This window comes from Ovis aries, chromosome Y (genome assembly GCF_016772045.2).
Source record: "Ovis aries strain OAR_USU_Benz2616 breed Rambouillet chromosome Y, ARS-UI_Ramb_v3.0, whole genome shotgun sequence".
Lineage (NCBI taxonomy): Eukaryota > Metazoa > Chordata > Mammalia > Artiodactyla > Bovidae > Ovis > Ovis aries.
This window is the reverse complement of record NC_082741.1, coordinates 1,243,344-1,265,683: the sequence shown is the minus strand read 5'-3', so window position 1 is coordinate 1,265,683 and position 22,340 is coordinate 1,243,344. Positions and strand designations below refer to the sequence as shown.

The 22,340-nt window shown below is 55.9% G+C and overlaps 2 protein-coding genes and 1 non-coding gene across 4 annotated transcripts in view; 2 read left to right on the top strand and 1 right to left on the bottom strand.

The window, feature by feature from the left end:
- The first annotated feature begins 1,128 nt into the window (after positions 1 to 1,128).
- On the top strand, positions 1,129 to 20,614 carry LOC101115258 (E3 SUMO-protein ligase ZBED1). Of its 2 annotated transcripts, none has more exons than XM_060408586.1 (2): positions 1,129 to 1,296; positions 14,641 to 20,614. In XM_060408586.1, exon 2 carries the CDS (start codon positions 14,651 to 14,653, stop codon positions 16,772 to 16,774), a length of 2,124 nt encoding a protein of 707 aa, XP_060264569.1. In that variant the 5' UTR covers positions 1,129 to 1,296; positions 14,641 to 14,650; the 3' UTR covers positions 16,775 to 20,614. The 2 variants fall into 2 exon arrangements, with proteins under 2 accessions (XP_060264569.1, XP_060264570.1); XM_060408587.1 differs by lacking the exon at positions 1,129 to 1,296 and adding an exon at positions 1,976 to 3,030.
- LOC101115005 (dehydrogenase/reductase SDR family member on chromosome X) overlaps positions 1,129 to 22,340 on the top strand; it is a 138,383-nt gene continuing 117,171 nt past the window's right edge. Inside the window, exon 1 of the mRNA XM_060408593.1 lies at positions 1,129 to 1,296. Coding sequence (XP_060264576.1) covers positions 1,188 to 1,296 — 109 coding nt within the window. The 5' untranslated portion in view covers positions 1,129 to 1,187. The remainder of the gene's footprint in view (positions 1,297 to 22,340) is intronic.
- Positions 7,281 to 7,409, bottom strand: LOC114111845 (small nucleolar RNA U109). The gene has a single exon (XR_009599047.1). It is a non-coding gene; the product is annotated as a small nucleolar RNA U109 (small nucleolar RNA).

Below are 22,340 nucleotides of genomic sequence, written 5' to 3'. Positions count from 1 at the left end.
GGGGTGGGAGTCGGGGGCGCGTGCTCGCTCGAGACGGGGGCACGCGCAAGAGGGGCGGGGGCGCGCGGGGGAGTCGGAGGCGCGCGTGGAGAGTCCGGGACGCGCGCGAGGTGGGAATCAGGGGCGTGCGCAGTGGAGCGGGGGCGCGCTCGGGGCGGGAGTTGGGGGCGCGCTCTGGGGAGTCGGGGACGCGCTCTGGAGAGTCGGGGACGCGTGGGGGCGGGGGCTTGCTCGGGGCGGGAGTCGGGGTTGCGCGCGGGGCGGGGGCGCGCGGGGGGCGGGAGTCGGGGGCGCGGGCAGGCGAGGCTGGGGCGCGGGCGCACTCGGCAGGGGGGTGGGAGTCGGGGGCGCGCGCGCGAGACAGGGGCGCGTGCAGGAGGGGCTGGGGAGCACGGGAGAGTCGGGGGCGCGCGCGCGGGGCTGGAGTCGGGGCGCGCGCGGGACTCAGGGCGCGAGCAGGGGCGGGGGCGCGCTGGGGAGTCGGGGGCGCGCTCAGGGCGGGGAGCGTGGGCGCGCGCGGGGGGGCGGGCCGTGGGCGCGCGCAGGGCGGGGGCGCGCTCTGGAGAGTCGGGGACGCGTGGGGGCGTGGGCGCGCTCGGGGCGGGAGTCGGGGGCGAGCGCAGGGCGGGGGCGCGCTCGGGAGGGTCGGGGACGCGCGGGGAGCGGGGGCGCGGGAGTCGGGGGCGCGCGCGGGGCGGGAGTCGGGGGCGCGCGGGGGCGTGGGCACGCTCGGGGCGGGAGTCGGGGGTGCGCGTAGGGCGGGGGCGCGCGCGGGGCGGGAGTCGGGGGCGCGCGTGGGGCGGGGGCGCGTTCGGGGCGGGAGTCGGGGGCGCGCGCGTGGCGGGAGTCGGGGGCGCGCGGGGGCGTGGGCACGCTCGGGGCGGGAGTCGGGGGCGCGCGGGGGCGTGGGCACGCTCGGGGCGGGAGTCGGGGGTGCGCGCAGGGCGGGGGCGCGCTCGGGGCGGGAGTCGGGGGTGCGCGCAGGGCGGGGCCGCGCGCGGGGCGGGAGTCGGGCGCGCGCAGGGCGGGGGCGCGCGCGGGGCGGGAGTCGGGGGCGCGCGCGCGCGGGGCGGGGCGTGGGCGCGGCGCGGGGCGGGCCGGCGCGGGCGCGTTTCCGCCGTCCAGCCCGGGGCTCCGAGTCCGGCCGGCGGCGCGGAAGCGGCGGCGGCGGCGGCGGCGGCGCAGCCATGTCGCCTTTGTCCGCGGCGCGGGCGGCCCTGCGGGTGTACGCGGTGGGCGCGGCGCTGGTCGTGGCGCAGCTGCTGCGTCGCTGCGTGCGGGGCTTCGTGGAGCCAGGTCAGCGGCCGGGGAGCGGCGGCGAGGGGCCGGGGCCGCGCGGCGCGGGCGGGGCTGCGGCAGGGGGCTGGCGGGGGCCCGCGTCGCCGGGCCCGGGGCGCGCCCTCCGCCCGTGCAGAGGACCCCCAGGTTCGGGGCGGAGCTGGGAAGGGGCGCGGGGAGGCGGGCGCGTCGGGCGCTCCCGGAAGCAGGCCCGGGCGGCCCGGCGGGGGGAGGAGGCGCGCCCTCCCCGCCGCCCCGCCCGCTCCGCGCGCGCCCCGGGGGCCGGGGTAGCCAGGGGGTCCCGCGCGCCCTGGCCCGGGGGTCGCAGGTTCGTGCGCGCCGCGTCGGGCGCTCCCGGAAGCCGGGCCGGGCGGCCTGCGGGGGTCGGCTTGGGGGAAGGCGCGCCCTCCCCAGCGCCCCGGGGGCTGGGGTCTCTCCAGGGGATCCGTGCGCGCCCCAACCACGGCGGGAGCCCCCCCCCACCCCACCCCGGGGTCCCTGCGCTCTGCAGACCCGCATCCCGGAGGGAGGCGGGGGCGGGGGGGCGAGATCCCGGCCCCGCGCGGGCTCCAGTAGGACGGGGCCTGCCCGGGTTTGCAGGGACTGGGGGGCTGGGGCGGTGTTGGGGGGCGCGCCAAGGGGCTGGAGGCGGCTTCTAGGGGGTCTAGGAGCCCTGGAGAGGGGAGCTTCAGTTTAGTGGCCGCCGGTTTCTCTGGCCTGCGCCACCTGCGCGGAGCCTCGGGGCCCAATCTTGGCGGTGCGGGGACCCATTCGCGTCTTCACGCATATTAGGGACCCCCCCCCACCTCCCTTCCCCACCAATCTGGGAGGGAGTCTCCGTCTGTCTGGTCACCTCGGTGTTCTCCGGACTTCGATCGAGGAAACCGGTGTTTCTGTCTGTTCTTGACTTGCAGAGTGTCAAAATAACTCTAGGGTCTGTGTGCCGTAAATGACATGTCAATTTTTTAAGGAGAAAAACAGCTACTTTTGGAAACAAAGTATTCTCTGGGAAGCGCGGTGTCCCGTTACCTTGTAATGACTCTCTTTATTATCTGGGGTAAGAGGAGACAGAGATTCTTAAGTCCAACTGGGTTTTCAAGGGTGTTGGCATAGCCCACACCGCCCTCCCCACCAACCCGGCAGCCTGTGGGTAACGCCCCTGACCACCCTGGCCACCCCCGGGAGATTGGGGTGGAAAAACAGAAAGGCTGTTACTATGCTTGTGCAAATGCCTTCCCGTGCCTCCACCTGCAGGAAGGCCCAGCAGGGCCCAGGCCTTGCACACCTGCAGCTCTGAGCACTTTTTTTCCTACCCTCCCTGGGTCTTCACCCGGGGAGATACATCTCGCAGGTTTATGTTGAGCTAAGCGATTAGTTTTCTGATAAACTGCATTTTGGTGCTGTTTTTTAAAAAGCACACGGAGCATGACTGGAAAAGACTGCAGAGGAAGGCAGAGTGGAAGGCAGAGTGCAGCTTTGGCACCTGGGCTGACTTGTAAACAGTGAAGGGCTCTGAAGAGCAGTCCCATGTTTGCCCCACACTGCCCCTAAGTTGCAGAGCACCCAGGGGAGGTTGCGGGCTTCCCTGGGGGCTCAGACAGCGAACAGTCTGCCTGCAAGGCGGGAGACCAGGATTCGATCCCAGTGGGGAAGATTCCGTGGAGAAGGGAATGGCCGCCCACTCCAGTATTCTTGCCTGGACAATCCCACAGACAGAGGATCCTGGCGGGCCAGACACTGAACTTTGCCCAGGTATGCAGCTAAATAAACTGTAACCCAGAGGCCCAGTTCAGATGCAGACTAGCTGGGATTTTGTTTTGTTTTGTTTCATTTCTAACGTCTTTATTGAATTCGTTACAGCGTTGCTTCTGTTTTTATGTTTCTCTGGTTTTTTGGTCCCTGAGTCATAAGGGATTTTAGCAACCCCACCCAGGATTGAACCCGATATTGAAGTGGCCAAGTCTTAACCATTGGACCACCAGGGGAGTTCTGGTTTTTTGCCTTTAAACATCAGATGTTTTCTTTTTTAACAGTATGTATGGCCTATATAAATGTGCACACAGTATACAATAATTAATGTGGAAATATTACAGGGAGGAAGTCACCAATTCTGACTCCATGTTGGAAGCTATTTTCTTTGACTCGGTTTTTATTATTATAAAGAAAAAGAAGAAAAAAAAAGAAAGTCGCTCAGTCCTGTCTGACTCTTTACGACCTCATGGACTGTAGCCCACCAGGCACCTCTGCCCATGGGATTTTCCAGGCAAGAATACTGGAGTGGGTTGCTATTCCCTTCTCCAGGGGATCTTCTTGACTCAGGGATCGAACCCAGGTCTCCTGCATTCTAGGCAGATTCTTTGCTGTCTGAGCCACCAGGGGAGCCCCTTTATTATTATAATCGTACTCAGTGGCTTGCCCGCAGGACCCTGCCTCTCTGTTTGACTGTCAAATAAAGTGCCTTTGGGGGGCTTCCCTGGTGGCTCAGCTGATAAAGAATCCTTCTGCAGAGCTGGAGACCTGGGTTCCATCCCTGGGTTGGGAAGATCTGCTGGAGAAGGGAAAGGCTACCCACCCCAGTATTCTGGCCTGGAGAATTCCATGGACGGTACAGTCCCTGGGGTCGCAAAGATTCCTAAATGAATGAGCGACTTTCACTTAAAGTGCATTGATTTAGCTCTGAAGAGAGAGTTTGTCCCTGCCCGCCTGTGAATAGATGAGGTTAACACTCCCTGTAGGAAGGCTGGACATCTCTCCGTGGGAGATGTTTTGCAAGACTGGAGACCCTTTCCCGTGACTTCCACACTGTCTCTGCCTCTCAATGCAGCCTTTCGACTCCAGTTCCGCCTGACTTCTTTCTCTCGGGTCTATGTAAGAACCTGGCATCCAGAGCCCAATGAGATGCTCACTTTGAGGTGCTAGCCAGCCATCTTCTTCGTCTGCCGGCTCCCTGATTAAAGTCTCTCTCTCGGATTCAATGGCCTGTGGCGTGGAGAGCAGAGCAAGCATGGTCTCAGTGACAGAAATACTTTTTTATTTATATATTTTAAAGTGATAATGACAAACCACAGCAATGATTGCTGAAGTGCATTTGGTTGTGAAAGGTCTTTTTTTTTTTTTAATTGTTAATTGAATGATAATTGCTTTAGAGTGTCGTGTTGGTTTTTACTAGAAAACAATGTGAATCGGCTATAGTTCAGTTCAGTAGTTAGTCGTGTCCAGCTCTTTGCGACCCCATGGACTGCAGCATGCAGGCTTCCCTGTTCATCACCAACTCCTGGAGTTTACCAACTCATGTCCATCGAGTCGGTGATGCCATCCAACCATCTCATCCTCTGTTGTCCCCTTCTCCTCCTGCCCTCAATCTTTCCCAGCATCAGGGTCTTTTCCAGTGAGTCAGTTCTTCACATCAGGTGGCCAGAGGATTGGAGCTTCAGCTTCAGCATCAGCCTTTCCAGTGGACATTCAGGATTGATCTCCTTTACGATGGACTGGTTGGATCTCCTTGCAGTCCAAGGGGCCCTCAAGAGTCTTCTCCAACACCACAGTTCAAAAGCATCCATTCTTTGGTGCTCAGCTTTACAGTCCAACTCTCACATCCATACGTGACGACTGGAAAAACCATAGCTTTGACTAGATGGACCTTTGTTGGCCACGTAATGTCTCTGCTTTTTAATACACTGTCTAGGTTGGTCATAACTTTTCTTCCAAGGAGTAAGCGTCTTTTAATTTCATGGCTGCAATCACCATCTGCAGTGATGTTGGAGCCCAGAAAAATAAAGTCAGCCACTGTTTCCCCATCTATTTGCCAAGAAGTGATGGGACCGGATGCCATGATCTTAGTTTTTCTGAGTGTTGAGTTTTAAGCCGGCTTGAATCAGTTGTAGGTTTACATACATCCCCCCTCCGTCTTGAGCCTGCCTGCCACCCCCAGGCACCCGCCGGGGCATCACAGAGCCGTGAGCTGAGCTGCCGGTGCTGCAGAGCAGCTTTCTACTCGCCCGTGTGTTTCACGTGCGGTCGTGTGTGTATATATGTCAACGCCGCTCTCTCAGTTCGTTCCACCATCTCCTTCCCCCACTGTGTGCCCACAAGCCCACTCTCTGTCCCTGTGCCTCCGTCCCTGCTCTGGTCTCTGATCACCCACCCGGAAAAGTCAGATCACACTTCAGATTTAAAACTTCCTTGCTTATGCTGGTTGCTAATGATTGCACGTCAGGTATTGAATGCCTGGTGAATCTGTCTGTGGGTCGTCTCAGCCCCTCGATGGTGGCTTGCTTGGGCAAATGTGGAGTTTTCTGGAGGTGAGCTGTTTCTTATCTTTTTCGTGGGGGGAAACCGGGAGCACTTGTTCAGTGCACTTGAATAACTTCTGCCGGTGTGACTGTGATAAGATGGGGGCTTCTCTCCCACGTGTATGACCCTCCCTTTGGAATTGGGGATGGCCCTGCACGTTTTATCTGCTGGGGAAGGCGTGCGGTGTGAGCGCCCGTGGGTTCTGTGACAAGGTGGAAGAAGATGCGTGAAAAAGGAGCTGAGTCCTGAAGGGGACCTTTCCTTAAAATGTACTACTACAGACGAGAGTGTGAGAAACTCATGGCAGCTGGAGGTCTATGCGTGTCTAGAGACGCATGTGGGCAGATGAAGAATTCCTCTAATAGAGTCTGACTTCCACATTCTCTGTGGTGATTGTCTGTTACAACTCGTTGTTCAGTCGCTCAGTCGTGTCCGAGTCTGCAGTCCCATGGACTGCAGCATGCCAGGCCACCCTGTCCATCACCAACTCCCAGACTTCACTCAAACTCTTGGCCATCGAGTCTGTGATGCCATCCAGCCATCTCATCCTCGGTCGTCCCCTTCTCCTCCTGCCCCCAGTCCCTCTCAGCATCAGAGTCTTTTCCAATGAGTCAACCCTTCGCATGAGGTGGCCAAAGTACTGGAGTTTCAGCTTTAGCATCATTCCTTCCAATGAGTATTCAGGACTGATTTCCTTTAGGATGGACTGGTTGGACCTCCTTGCAGTCCAAGGGGCTCTCAAGAGCCCTCTCCAGCACCACAGGTCAAAAGCAGCCATTCTTTAGTCAAACCATTGCTTTGACTAGACAGACCTTTGTCAGCAAAGTGATGTCTCTGCTTTTCAATACGCAGTCTAGATTGGTCATAGCTTTGCTTCCAAGGAGCAAGAGCCTCTTAATTTCATGGCTGCAGTCACCATTTGTGGTGTTTTGGAGCCCAAGAAAATAAGGGTGCCACACAGATTTTCCCGTGAGAATCCTGTTTCAGGGACTCCCTTGGAGGTCGCACGCTTAACGCTCCTTGCTTCCACGGCAGGGGGCGCAGCTTCCATCTGCGTTTGCGGAACTCAGCTCTTCCGTGCCTCAGGCATGGCCCCCCCCCCCCCATTTTATTTTCAAAAAAGAGTTGATGCAAAAAAATCCATGATGGACAATAACCACGGGAAAAAAAAAGTTCTGTTGCAAATAGGAGTCAGGCCTTCTGATCTTCAAAATGGACTTTGGTCTGCAAAATGGACTTCTGCTGATGGACTGACTGTCCAGCTCAAGAACAGAGGTCAGCTGGCCCATTTAGGCAGCCATTTGAGGGCGGATTCTAGTTTTCAAACTGTAGGATTTTTTAAAAAGTCTGTCAAGAGGAAGTAACATCTGGTTGGTTTTGCGTGCATATAAATAGTTGGGAGCTCCAGGGAGGCAAAACCATAATTTGGTTGATCTTTGCCTCTTTTTTAGCCTTAAAAAGAAATGAGGACTGCCCCCTTCCCCAAGAGCTTTGGTTGTAGGTGGCTTTTGCTCTTCTATATGGATCCTATTCAGTTACATGTTAATACAGTTAAAACTTAAATATTTTTTTTGATGATGTTGAGAAATTCTTGTCACAGTTGCTTAGCTGTGGTCATGGTATTGTGGTTATGGTTTTTTTTTTATCTTTTATCGGGAAATACAGTTTTCTCCCAGGGAGGGGCCACAGTTGCATTTTTTTTTTTTTTGAAATGTAGGAGAAACACAGAGCTACTCCACAGCTAATGTAACATTGCCAGCCCTGAGAACTCCTTTATTATTCTAGCATACTATAGATTCCATCTTGCAAAAGCATGAGGAGCCGATATTCATATGCGGTAAGTGAAAAAAAAAGTTTAAATGGTCAACACGGAAAACTACAACGTGTATTTCAGATCACGTTAACAAGACACTTACATGTTATTCCCAGTGACATTGCTTTCTTGTTGCTGAGTCATAACCAAGTCTTTGTGACCCGGTGGACTGTAGCCCACCAGGCTGCTCTGTCCAGGGGATTCTCCAGGCAAGAATCCTGGAGTGGGCTGCCGTTTCCTCCTCCAGGGGATCTTCCTGACCCAGGGATCGAACCTGCGTCTCCTGCATATTAGCAGGTGGGTTCGTTACCACTGAGCCACGTGGGAAGCCCAATACTTTAATTTCTCTTCCTTTTACCCGTTGAAAAATAACAAACTGCTTACATGTTATTCCCAGTAACACTTTTTTTTTTTTACCCAGCGAAAAATAAGAAGTCACTTACATGTGATCCCTAGTAACATTTTTTTCAACCCAACAAAAAACAACAAGCTGCTTATATGTTATTTCCAGTAATTTTTTTTCCCACCCAACAAAAAAAAAACAACTATTTTCTCCCAAAATAAATACCAAATCAGGGAGCGCAGTTGCTGCTTTCGATTCTTGCTGAATTCTGGAAGTCCCCGTGGAGCTGAGTGATGCTGGCCCTCCACTCACTGACTTCATCCTTCATCCTGGGACACGGTCGTTGCGTTTGTGGACAGTCTGGCTGGTGCCACTGCTGTGAGCAAAGGCAAGAGCTCCCCAGGCCCCGGGTAGCATCTGGGCGACGGTTTCCCCCCGAGAGATGCTAGGGTTGCCCTGTGAGACGTGCTCGGCGTGGAGGCTGCTTGGACGGAACCTTCATTCCTGACTCTGAACGTGGCCGTGGACCGTGCACGTCTCGCTGTGGCCCCGGTGTGGCCAGTGTGTGCGCTCCAACCCATCACACGCGACTGGACAGCTACGGAGAAAACAAAGGAGGCGGGATACGCGCCTAACGCCACGCGCGGAAATGAACGCCAGGGGCTTCGCGGAGGGGCCCGTGGGCAGGAATCTGCCTTGCCACGCGGGGGACACCAGCTTGATCCCTGCTCTGGGGATCACGCCACGTAGCTTGTAAGCCCACGTGCCGCAGCTGAACAGCAGCTGCCACTCACCACGACTAGGAAAAGCTTTCACTCGGCAGTGAAGACCCAGGGCAGCCCGAAAAAAAAAAAATTAACAAAAAAACCCCAAGACTCAAAACGGATTAAAGACCTAAACGTAAGACTCTGGAAACCATAAGACTCGTAGGAGCAGACGCAGGAACAGAGTAATTTGACTTAATTCTTAGCTGTACCTTTGTGGTCCTGTGTCTTGCAGCAAGGGAAATAAAAGCAGAAATGACCAAATGGAACCAAATGAAACGTAAAAGCTTTCTGCACAGAAAATGGAACCTTGGGCAAAACAAAAGGGCAGCCAGTGGAAAGGGAGAAAGTCTTTACAAATAATGTGACTGATAATGGCCTTCCCAGGGGGCTCGGGGGTAAAGAATCGGTCTGCAGTGCAGGAGATACAGGAGACCTGGATTGGATCCCTGGGTCAGGAAGATTCCCCTGGAGGAGGAAATGGCAACCCACTCCAGTATTCTTGTCTGGAGAATCCCCATGGACGGAGGAGCCTGGCAGGCTACAGTCTGTGAGGTTGCAAACAGTCGGACATGCCTTAGCAATTGAGCACGCATGCATGACTTCATAAGCGGTTTTTATCCAAAATAACATAAACAGCTCATGCACTCAAACATAAAAAAGCCCCCCAAATCACCCAATTATTTGGGTGTTTAAGGTGACTCAGTGGTAAAGAACTCGCCTGGCAGTGCAGGAAGCATAAGGATGCAGGTTTGATTCCTGGTTCAGGGAAGTCCCCTGGAGAAGGACGTGGCAACCCACCCCAGTATTCTTGCCTAGAGAATCCCACAGACAGAGGAGCCTGGCGGGCTACAGTCCGTGGGGTCGCAGAGAGTCGGACTTGACTGAAGCGACTTAGCATGCAACCCAATTAAAAATACCCAGAGGACCTCAGTGGACATTTTGAGCTGACATTTCTCCCAAGAAGACAGACAGGTGGCCAACAGATAAACTTGAAAAGATGCTCAGCCTGGTTGACCTCAGAGAAAGGCCAAGTAAAAGCAGAGTGGGAAAAAAAAAAACAAAAGCAAAGAAAGTGCCTTCCAGTGTCCCCGTCTTCCTAGGGGGCCTCGGGGAATCCTGCCACTATTTGCCCAGTGGTCACGAAACTGCAAGGGGGAGACCCCCCACGGGCGGTGCCTCCTTAGGCCATTGCTTTGTCACGATGCTTCCTGCAGGACCACGGACCTCAGACCGCCTTCAGCCCGACAGCTCCGATCGTTCGTCGTGGTTGGCATCACGATGAACACGTAGTAAGAAAGTCTGATGATAGAGACTCTCATTGCCCATGTAGGACGGAAGAGCTCCATTCCAGAGCCCAGCTGTGGTGCCAGCTGCGAGGATCCCCTCGCTCTAGGGGACTTCCTTTCCCAGGTCCAGGCGCCCCCGACTCCTAGCATTAGATTCAGGCTTGCTTTCCGCTGGGACAGTGCGTGGGGTCCCCGGGACCAAGGATCAGAGACTAGTGACTTCAAATCAGAAGCATCCGTCCTCCCCCAGCCCTGGGGACCAGACGTCTGAGCTCTCAGGGTCCCAGGGCTGAGCTCTGTCCCGAGGCTCCAGGGGAGGGTCCTCCCCGCCTCTTCCGGCTTCTGAGCTCCGGGCGTCCGTCCCTGGGCTGGCGGCCGCCTCCCTCCCGTCTCCGCCTCCGTCTCCACGTGGCTTCTCTGCTGCGTCCGTGTCTCTCCTCTTCTATGTCTTATAAGGACCTTGTCCTCGGGTTTAAGGCCACCCCCATCCAGGCGGAACCTCATCTCAGAGCTTCACTCCATCATGTCTGCAGATAACTCATTTCCATGTAATGTCCTCTTCTGAGGACTCTTCTGAGGACAAAGCCTCTTCTGAGGCTTTGGGAGAACATGAATTTTCAGTGGAGGGTGCTTTTTCAGCCCACTGTCGTTACTGAGTTTTGAACATTTGAGCCAACACTCAGAAAATGCCTGGTGGCTGCAGTTTGTGACTTAACTGTGAGTGCTGTATAGTAGCTTGAACAAAGCCCGGGAGATGGTGAAGGACAGGGAAGCCTGGCGTGCTGCGGTCCATGGGGTCGCAGAGAGTCGGACACGAATGAGAGACCAGACAACAACAGGAGACTGGAAGCTTGCAGATTTAACAGACACCTTTTAAAATTTGTTTTCATTAAATAATTTTTTTTAAACAAATTGCTGTTTATTTGATTTACAGGGCTGTGTTAGTTTCATGCACTCAGCAAAGTGATTCAGTTGGACACACACATATATTCATATTCTTTTCCATTACAGCAAGATGATCGTAGTGTATTATATCGTTATCTGGATATATAATTGTATAATGAATATACTTTCCTGTTATATACGGTAACTAGGTCCCTGTCAGTCATCTAGTTTATATATAGTCGGAAAGTGAGAGTCGCTCAGTCGTGTCTGACTGTTTGAGACCCCATGGACTTATACAGCCCATGGGATTCTCCAGGCTAGAATACTGGAGTGGGTAGCCTTTCCCTTCTCCAGGGAATCTTCTCAATCCAGGGATTGAATTGAAGTCTCCCACATTGCAGGCAGATTCTTTACCAGCTGAGCCACCAGGGAAGCCCAAGAATACTGGAGTGGGTAGCCTTTCCCTTCTCCAGGGGATCTTCTCAATCCAGGGATTGAACCCAGGTCTCCCACACTGCAGGCGGATTCTTTACCCTCTGAGCTACCAGGGAAGCCTGTAACGGATACAGTTTCCTGTTGTAGACAGTACGTAGGTCCTTGTTAGTTACCTAGTTTATATACAGCCGTGTGTATCTGTTAATCCCAAACTCCTAATCTCTCTCTCCTCCTTCCGCTTTGGTAGCGGTAAGTTTTCTGTCTGCGAGTAACAGACACCTTTAATGTTTTCTTGATACAGTCTTTTTTTTGTATGTTTCTGGACCGCATGCAGGATCCTAGTTCCGCGCGCACGGATCCAACCTGTGCCCCCTGCTACGCATGAAACAGAGGTGGAGCTGCCATCTATAAAACAGGGGACTCACACGTCCCCCCTGCGAGCGTGGAGCCTCAACCACTCGGTGCCCAGGGAGGTCCCCTGACACCTCTTAAGAAAACTCAGCTTGCCTTGTGGGGGTCCCGGCCCTCTTGACTGGCAGCACCACGGCTGGTTGGCTTCGCAGTGTCCAGGTGTTAGTGGCCATGAGGCGGGGGGCATTCTGAGACATTCCAGGGACGTAGAGTTCCCTTCCTGCCCCAGTCTGGCATCCATCCCCAGATGCCCCTGGGGAGGAAAAATAGAGCCTGCAAAGTACAAAAGTCCTCTTTCTAATATTTTCATGCAGTTATCGTTGATGTCGTCATTGTTCAGTAATGCCTGACTCTTTGCGACCTCATAGACTGCAGCACGCCAGGCTTCCCTGTCCTTCACCATCTCCCGGAGTTTGCTCAGGTTCATGTCCACCGAGTGGGTGATGCCACCGAACCATCCCATCCTCTGTCGTCCCCTTCTCCTCCTGCCCTCAGTCTTTCGCAGCATCCGCGTCTTCTCCAATGACTCGGTTCTCTAGCTCTGTGAGTCTGCTTCCGTTTTGTGAGCCTCACTAGTTTCATATATATGTGTGTGTATATTTATTTGGCTGCCTTGCGTCTTCGTTGCAACATGCAGTCTTCAGTTGTGACATGTGGGACCCAGGTCCCTGACCAAGGATGGAACCCAGGCCCCCTGCATTGGAAGCTTGGCGTCTTAGCCACCGGACCACCAGCAAAGTCCCCATATTCCCTATTTTTTTTTAAAATATGTTTTTTATTGGATTGCCTGTATAGCTAAGAATCATAGCGCTGTTTGCCTTCCACTTTCTTAACTCCGCTCCGTACGATGATCTCTAGGTCCGTCCATGTAGCGGCAAGTGGCATTAGTTAATTCCTTCTCACGGCTGAGTCATATTCCGCTGTATACACGTACCACCTGCCCTGTATCCAGTCCTCTGATGATGGACACTCAGGTTGCTTCCGTGTCTTGGCTATTTAGAATAGTGTTGGAATGAACACTGAAGCGCGTGTATCTTTTTGAATTGCAGTTTTGTCTGGATATCATGCCCAGGAATGGGATGGCAGGATCGTACGGGAGCTGTGTTTTTAGTGTCTAAAAGGACGTCCGTATTGTTCTCCATAGTGGCTGCACCAGTTCACATTCCCGCCAACAGGGTAGCAAGGGGCCCCTTTTCTGCACATCCTTGCCAACCTTTGTTACTTGTGTTTTTTTTTTTTTTTTTTTCATGAAAGCCAGTGTGACAGGGGTGAGGTGATACCTCATTGTGGACAGAAAGGCATCATTGAAAAACATAAAATTTGAAAAATTGAATGCTGGTCTGCCAGCCTCGCATCTGCTTGTACATGCTTAGTCCCGCAGTCGTGTCTTGACTCTTTGCGACCCCATGGACATCAGCCTGCCGGACTCCTCTGTCCATGGGGATTTTCCAGGCTAGAATACTGGAGTGGGTTGCCATGCCCCCCTCCAGGGGATCTTCCCAACCCAGGGATCGAACCCAGGTCTCCTGCATTGCAAACGGATTCTTTACCATCTAAGCCACCAGGGAAGCCCAAGAATACTGGAGTGGGTAACCTATTGCTTCCCCAGGGGATCTTCCCGACCCAGGGGTCTCCTGCATTGCAGGCAGGTTCTTTACCAGCTGAGCTATCAAGGAAGCTCAAGAATACTGCAGTGGGTAGCCTATCCCTTCTGTATGGGATCTTCTCGACTAGGGCATCCAATGGGGGTTCTCCTGCATTGCAGGCAAGTTCTTTACCGGCTGAGCCACCAGGGAAGCCCAAGAATACTGCAGTGGGTAGCCTATCCCTTTTCCAGGGGATCTTCCCAACCCAGGGGTCTCCTGCATTGCAGGCGGATTCTTGACCAGGTGAGCCACCAGGGAAGCCCAAGAATACTGCAGTGGGTAGCCTGTCCCTTCTCTATGGGATCTTCTCGACCGGGGCTTCCAATCGGGGGTCTCCTGCATTGCAGGCAGGTTCTTTACTAGCTGAGTCACCAGGGAAGCCCAAGAATACTGGAGTGGGTAGCCTGTCCCTTCTCCAGGGTATCTTCCTGACCCAGGGGTCTCCTGCACTGCATTGCACGCAGATTCTTTACCAGCTGAGCTACCAGGGAAGCTCAAGAATACTTCAGTGGGTAGCCTATCCCTTTTCCAAGGTATCTTCCCGACCCAGGGGTCTCCTGGATTGCACGCAGGTTCTTTACCAGCTGAGCTATCAAGGAAGCTCAAGAATACTGCAGTGGGTAGCCCATACCTTCTCTATGGGATCTTCTCGACCGGGGCATCCAATCGGGGCTCTCCTGCATTGCGGGCAGATTCTTTACCATCTAAGCCACCAGGGAAGCCCAAGAATACTGGAGTGGGTAACCTATTGCTTCCCCAGGGGATCTTCCCGACCCAGGGGTCTCCTGCACCGCATTGCACGCAGGTTCTTTACCAGCTGAGCCACCAGGGAAGCTCAAGAATACTGCAGTGGGTAGCCTATCCCTTCTCTAGGGAATCTTCCCGACCCAGGCATCCAACCAGGGGTCTCCTGCGTTGCAGGCGGATTCTTGACCAGGTGAGCCACAAGGGATGCAGAGTGCCTGCCTGAGAAGCTCCACCTGTCCTGCTCTTATCTGGGCCAGTTTTCTTGGTGGCCTTTGACACGCCTGCGTCCTGACCAGAAGTCTTTAGGAGTGGGGGACGTGGGTCCTCTTGACCTGGCAAGGGGGTGTTTGGGAACTGTGGGGGCTGCCTGGGGAACAGACCCACCTGCTTGTTTGTGGGGCTGGTTTATTTCCCAGAACAGGACGTAATAACAGCAGCTCAGGTGAGGAAAGAGCTGTCATGAGGAGTCCAAAGAGGATGGAAACACTAAAAAAAAAAAAAAAAAAATCAATAAACGCATGTCTCCGACGCACCTGGATGGAACAGCTGCTCACTTTTCAGATTGAGCCCTCGCTGCTTTGCCACCAGCTAGAGCAGCGGCCTCGGGGTTGGTCCCCACTTCCATGCACCCTCGTTTCCGGAGCCACCCCGCTCCCCGCCCCCGCCCCGCCCCACCGGCTGGCCGGGCGGAGCCGGGGCGTCTTCTCACGCTCTTTGTTCTGCTGCTTCTCGGCAGGTCGTCCCGAATGAGCGGAGGCCCAGCCGGGGGCGGCGCGATGGAGTGCAAGAGCCTGGAGGGCGGGCAGAGCGACCTCAAGCTGGTGGCGCACCCGCGCGCCAAGAGCAAAGTGTGGCGCTACTTCGGCTTCGACACGAACGCGGAGGGCTGTATCCTGCAGTGGAAAAAGATTTACTGTCGCATATGCATGGCCCAGATCGCCTACTCGGGCAACACCTCCAACCTGTCCTACCACCTGGAGAAGAACCACCCCGACGAGTTCTGCGAGTTCGTAAAGAGCAACACGGAACAGATGCGCGAGGCCTTCGCCAGCGCCTTCTCCAAGCTGAAGCCGGACCCCGCGCAGCCCGGCGGCGCCCAGGAGCCGCTGGCCGCCAAGGCCGGCGCGCACGGCCACGAGAGCCGCAAGCAGCAGGAGCTCACCGCCGCCGTCATGGGCCTCATCTGCGAGGGCCTCTACCCGGCCTCCATCGTCGACGAGCCCACGTTCAGGGCGCTGCTGAAGGCCGCCGAGCCGCGCTACGAGCTGCCGGGCCGAAAGTTCTTCTCCGGCAAGGCCATCCCCGAGCGCTATGGCGCCGTGCGGGAGGCGGTGCTCAAGGAGCTGGCGGACGCCGCCTGGTGCGGCGTCTCCACCGACCTGTGGCGCAGCCAGACCCAGAACCGCACTTACGTGACGCTGTCGGCACACTTCCTGGGCCGCGCGGCCCCCCACGGGCTGGCGGTGGGCTCCCGCTGCCTCAAGACCTTCGAGGTGCCCGAGGAGAACGCGGCCGAGACCATCACGCGCGTCCTCTACGAAGCGTTCATCGAGTGGGGCGTCCACGCCAAGGTCTTCGGCGCCACCACGGACCGCGGCAAGGACCTGGCGCAGGCCTGCTCGCTGCTCGACATCCCGGTGCACATGCCGTGCCTCGGCCACACCTTCGACGCGGCCATCCGCCAGGCCTTCCGGCTGCCCAAGCTGGGCGCGCTGCTGGGCCGCTGCGCCAAGCTGGTGGCCTACTTCCAGCAGTCGTCCGTGGCCATGGCGATGCTCCACGAGAAGCAGAGGCAGCAGAACGCGGCGCCCTGCACGCTGGTGAGCAACCGCGTGGCCTGGTGGGGCAGCACGCTCGCCATGCTGCAGCGCCTCAAGGAGCAGCAGTTTGCCATCGCCGGGGTCCTGCTGGAGGACACCAACAACCACCACCTGATGCTGGAGGCCGCCGAGTGGGCCACCATCGAGGGCCTGGTGGAGCTGCTGCAGCCCTTCCGGCAGGTGGCCGAGGTGCTGTCGGCCTCCAAGCACCCCACCATCAGCATGGTCAAGCCGCTGCTGCACATGCTTCTGAACACGACGCTCAACCCCAAGGAGACGGACCCCAAGGAGATCAGCATGGCGAAGGAGGTGATCGCCAAGGAGCTCGCCAAGACCTACCAGGACAGCCCCGAGATCGACCTCTTCCTCAACGTGGCCACCTTCCTGGACCCGCGCTACAAGAGGCTGCCGTTCCTCTCCACTTTCGAGCGGCAGCAGGTGGAGAACCGTGTGCTGGAGGAGGCCAAGGGCCTCCTGGAGAAAGCCAAAGACGGCGCCTACCGCGCGTCTGAGGACAAGGCGGCCACGCCGCCCGAGGAGCCGCCGCCGGCCAAGAAGCCGGCGCCCTCGCCCACCCCGCCGCCCGCCAGCGTCATCAACGACATGCTGGCCGAGATCTTCTGCCCCACCGGGGGCGTGGAGGACCAGGAGGAGCGGCACGCCCAGGTGGTGGAGGAGCTGAGCAACTTCAAGTCGCAGAAGCCCCTGGGGCTCAACGAGGACCCGCTCAAGTGGTGGTCGGACCGCCTGGCGCTGTTCCCCGTGCTGCCCAAGGTGCTGCAGAAGTACTGGGCCGTGGCGGCCACGCGCGTCGGCCCCGAGCGCCTCTTCGGCTCGCGCGCCACCGTGGTGAGCGCCAAGCGCAACCGCCTGGCCCCCGCGCACGTGGACGAGCAGGTGTTCCTGTACGAGAATGCGCGCGGCGGCGCCGACGCCGAGCTGGAGGACGAAGACGAGGGCGAGTGGGGCCTGGACCACGAGCAGGCCTTCGCGCCCGGCGAGGCGGCCCACGCCGGCTTCTTCGGCGTCCGGGACGGCAGCTTCGTGTAGCCGGGGCGGGGGCTGGCGGGCGCCCGCAGGGGCGGGGGCGGTGCGCAGCCGCGCGCCCGGGGGCGGTACCCGTGTGGATGCCCGGCTGTCGGGACTGACGCCCCCGCCACCCCAGCGCGGGTGGGCGCACTGCTGCTGGAAAGGCGGGAATCCAGCCGAAGAGGGACAGGGATTTTGGGGGTGTGTGTGTGTGTGTGTGTGTACGTGCCCCAGAGGGCAGACGTGGACTCTGGGTGGTCCAGAGAAGGGAGATGGACTCTGGGTGGTCCCAGACATGACAGACAGACTTTGGATGCCCGAGGACAAAGACGGACTCTGGATGGTCCACAGAGGACAGAGATGGACTCTGGGTGGTCCCAGACAAGAGAGACAGACTGCGTGGTCCACAGACGAGAGAGACGGACTCTGGGTGGTCCACAGAGGAGAGAGAGACGAGGCTCTTGAGTAGTCCAAACCTGGAGAAAAGAAGTGAAGTGTTTCTTCTGCAGGGGGCGGCAGCGGTGTGTGTGGGGGGACCCCCTTGTATCCCAGGAACAGGGAAAGAAATGACTTGTAAAAACCGGCGGCGTCCGCCCATCGGATCACCAATCTCAACGCCCCCGACGCTAGCATGGCCGGCGGGGGCGTTCTGACTCCCCTCTGTTAATTCCGTACCTGCAGTGTCCCATGTTGTCACGCCAGGGAGGGTTTGGGGTGAATCAGGGACACATGTTAATCAGGGGGCCGCTGAGGACGAAAGCCCCTTCCGTGTTCCCCAAAGCCCACCTGCCCCCGAGCACCACCTGCACGCTGCACCCGCGCCCCGGGCACCATCCGCGGCTGTTAGCCCCGTCGGTCCGTAAAGCAGCACGCCTACCTTGTCAATTACCAGGGAACCTGGAGACACGCTTTAGCCACCCGCCCTGTCTTCAAGGCGTGATGAAACATGTTACCCTCAGCCCGTGGTGCCATCGCTTATAAAAAAGCCGAAAAAGAGATCCTGGGTGTGGTTTCTTTTCTGCCACCCTCGAGTGTTTTTTTGTTTTTGTTTTTTTCCCCTCCCCTCCCTTCCCCGAATTCACGGTCCTTGCCAGGTTCCCTGGCTCTTGTGTTGTCGAGGTGGTGTTTGCGCGACCCGATGCTTCAAAGACGCTTCCCAGGGGGCTCCGTGGTAAAGAACCTGTCTGCTAAGGCAGGAGACCTGGGTTCGATCCCTGGGTTGGGGAAAATCCGCTGCAGGAGTGCATGGCAATCCACTCCAGTATTCTTGCCTGGAGAATCCCATGGACAGAGGAGCCTGGCGGGGCTACAGTCCCTGGGGTCACAGAGAGCGAGATGACTGAGCAAGTCTACAGCAACAATCCCCAATTAACAATGCTGTGACGGTTTCTGGTGGACAGCAAAGGGACTCAGCCACACTCACACAAGTATCCATCCTCCCCCAAACTCCCCTCCCATCCAGGCTGCCACGTGACACTGAGCAGAGTTCCCTGTGCTGTCCAGCAGGCCCTTGCTGGTTCTCCAAGTTAAATGCAGCAGAGTGTCCATCTCTATCCCAGACTCCCTGACTATCCCTCCCCCATCCTTCTCTCTAGTGACCATAAGGTTATTACAGAGGATTGAGCAGAGTTCCCTGTGCTGTCCAGCAGGCCCTTGCTGGTTCTCCAAGTTTAATACAGCAGAGTGTCCATCTCTATCCCAGACTCCCTGACTATCCCTCCCCCAACCCTTCTCCCACCCTTTCCCCCCGGGAACCATAAGGTTATTACAGAGGATTGAGCAGAGTTCCCTGTGCTGGACAGCAGGCCCTTGCTGGTTCTCCATGTTAAATACAGCACGGTGCCCATGTCCATCCCAGACTCCCTATCTATCCCTTCACCCGCCCTTCCCTGCCGGGAACCATAAGGTTATTACAGAGCATTGAGCAGAGTTCCCTGTGCTGGGCAACAGGTCCTTGCTGGTTCTCTGTGTTAAATTCAGCAGTGTGTCCATGTCCACCCCAGACTCCCTGACTGTCCCTTCCCCCACCCTTCCCTCCGGGAACCATAAGGTTATTACAGAGTATTGAGCAGAGTTCCCTGTGCTGTCCAGCAGGTCCTTGCTGGTTCTCCACGTTAAATACAGCAGTGTGCCCACGTCTGTCCTGAGCCTTCACACGGTGAGCATGGACCACGTGTACCCCCAGGGTGTCCCGGTTTTTTCCATCTCCTCCAATCTTTCCCTGCTCCCTCCCTCGCTCTCCTTTCTTTTAAGAAAACAAGCTACCCCAGAAACAGCCTCGGAGGTCAGCATCCATCCTCTTTGTCCTTTTCTGTGTTTTATGGGTTGCCTCTAATCCAGGGTGGCTCGGGGATGCCACATCAGACATCAAATTATTTCATTTTGAGCTTAAATGGGCCCTTTTTCAGGCATGAAAACCTGCCACTTTCAGAGCTTTCTCCATCGAACACAAAAGTGGAACATGTCCGTGAATGTCTCAGATAAAACGTCATTGCCGGCATCCAGAACTTCTCGAGAAGACACGGCCGCTAACTGTCATGGACGTGTCTTATCTGGGTCTGCCCAGGACTCCGCTTCCAGGAAACGGAGTGTGTTTCGTGCTCCCAGGTCTTGCCATCAAAATCCTGATTCTGTGCTTCCTCTAAGTGGTGTTTGTCCCATGTTCAGTAAAGTCACAATGAAGTCACGATTCTCAGATGCTCCCTTTTTTTTTTTTCCCCTTGTGTGTGGAAGGGTACTGTTTCCTTTATCCCAAGCAGCCCCTAGGAGGATGGCAGGACTGGGCTGAAAGGAAGCATAGATCACGGTTGTACATGCTTGTTTTGAGTGAAGGGGCTGAGGATGTGTTCCTGGCCCCTGGTCGTGGGATGTCGGGCTGATTTGCTGGTGGATGACGTGGGTGGAGGTAGCCGGGGAGCCCCAGGAACTGTGTCTTGAAGCCCTTGTAAAGCGAGGCGGTCACAACAGTTGTGATCTGGCGGGGAGAGGGCGGGGAGGTCTTCCCTGAGTGGCCCCCGGCCTGGGATCAGCGGAGTCCTGTGGTAGCATCTCAGTCGTGGCCAGCCTCTGGACGGAGAACGGGGCGGGGGGCCTGTCCATCCAGCTTCCCCGGAGGACCGCCTCAGCTCATCACGACCGCTTTTTCTTCCTGTCCTTCCCCCGGGGGGTGTGACTTGTGGGAGGTGGGGAGGGGCAGGCATTCACATTCTGAGTCTTGATCAAGTCTGCATGCTCCCTTGGTCCCTGTCCATGTCATTTTGGGTCTGAGAGACACGGCTGCTTCTCACCGAGGCTCGGGGAAGCAAACAGCCAAGCGTGCGGAGAACATGGCTTTGTGCTGCTTTTCCGATGGGCTTCCCCGGGTGGCTCAGCTGGTAAAGAATCCACCTACAGTGCAGGAGACCTGAATTCAATCCCTGGGTTGGGAAGTTCCCCTGGAGAACGGAGAGGCTACCCACTCCAGTATCCTGGCCTGGAGAATCCCAACGACTGTAAAGAGTCAGACACATTGTATCTCTTAATGTACTAGTTTGTATCTCTTAATCCCTGCCCCTCATCCTGGCCTTCCCTATACCCTTCCCCCAGTGGAATCACTAGTTGGTTCTCTCCATCTGGGAGTCTGTTTCTTTTTGATATATTTATTCATTAACTATTTTAGATTCTGCATACAGGTGGTAACATGCTATTTCTCTGTTTGTGATTAATGTCACTAGATGTGATACCCTCCGAGTCCATCTGTATTGTGAGAGGTCGCAAAACTTTGTTCTTGTTTATGACTGAGTAATATTCCATTGTGTGTGTGTGTGTGTGTATTCAAATTATTTATGTGTAATTCTTCAAATACAGTGAAGTGCTATATCATTCTGTGATGCCTTCTGATTCACTTTAGCATCTACCTACTTTGGCCACCTCGTGCGAAGAGCCGACTCATTGGAAAAGACTCTGATGCTGGGAGGGATTGGGGGCAGGAGGAGAAGGGGACGACCGAGGATGAGATGGCTGGGTGGCATCACCGACTTGATGAACATGAGTCTGAGTGAACTCTGGGAGTTGGTGACGGACAGGGAGGCCTGGCGTGCTGCGATTCACGGGGTCGCAGAGAGTCGGACACGACTGAGCGACTGAACTGAACCGACTGAACTGAACTGACCGGTCATCTATCCATATGAGCATATTCTTTTTTCATAGTCCTTCCCACTATAGGTTATTGCAAGACACTGAATTTAGTCCCCGTGCTATGAGGTAGCTCCTTGTTTCTTATTTTATATACAGTAGTCTATGAAATAGTAGTCTATAAAATAGTAGTATGTACCTGTTAGTCCCAAATTCCTCATCTGTCCCTGCTCCCCTTTGCCCTGTGGGAACCAAACGTTTGTCTCCTACGTCTGCTTCTGTCTTGTAACTGAGTTCATTTGTACCGTTTTTTTTAGATGTCACATGGAAGTGACACCCCATGGTGTCTGTCTTTCTGATCTGTCTCGCTCGGTGCGATCATCTCTAGGGTCGTCGTCCGTCTTGCTGCAAGTGGTGTTATGCCATCCCTTTTCGTGGCTGAGTGACACTCCGTTGCACATGTATGCACCGCCGCTTTTTTTATCCAGCCCTCTTCTGATGGACACTTAGCCTGTTTCCATGTCTCGGCTATTGTGATCCGTGCCTCAGTGAACACTGGGACGCACCTATCTTTTAGAATTATCGTTTTCTCCAGATACATATGCCCAGGAGTGGGATTGCAGGCTGATATGGTGGCTCTCTTTTTAGTTTTTTTTCTTGAGGAGCTCGCTTCCTGTTCTTGTGGTAGCTGCATCCATGTCCATTCCCATCAGCTAGTGTGAGAGGGTACTCCTGTTCCTTTTGATTCTGTTTCTGTTGTTGAGAAATGTAAAATGCATTGATAAACATACGCGCCATCTGACCAAGAAGTGTGGTAAGCCCCAGTGGGCACCGCTTCCCCATGCTCCCCCAGCACGAGGTGTTTTCTGCCATTTTCCTTCTTTTCTGGGACAAAAATCTGAGTCCGTGCAGCCCGTCTGGTTGGAGAAGCAACCCGCATCTGTCTCCGGACACATCTTGCTTCTGCGACCGTGTAGCCTGCTCCCTGTGACTGTTAATTCTGTCCCGTAAGCCAATGTTTAACCATCCGGCTGGGGGCCGTCTGTGGCTCACGGTAGTAGTAATAGCATTAGTTGCTCAGTTGGGTCCAACTGCCTGCAACCCCATGGGCTGTAGCCCGCCAGGCTCCTCTGCAGGCAAGAATGCTGGAGTGGGTTGCCATCCCCTTCTCTAAGGGGGAATCTTCCCGACCCAGTGATCAAACCCAGACCTCCTGTGTTGAAAGCAGATTCATTTACTATGGGAGCCACCAGAAAGGTCCCGTGGCTTCTAAGGACAGCTTAGTCAAAAAGCTACCGGGCTGACCCCCTGTCACTTGAGGTCCGCTTCAGGTTCATCCGACGTCCGTTCCCCCAAGTTGAGCCGAGCTCACCAGGTTATGCATTCTCTTCGACAGTCTTTCCAAGCAAGAGGAGGGCTTTCCTTTCCAGTTGCTTTGGGCAGCAAGGCTGAAACTGTCACTGAACCAAACCCA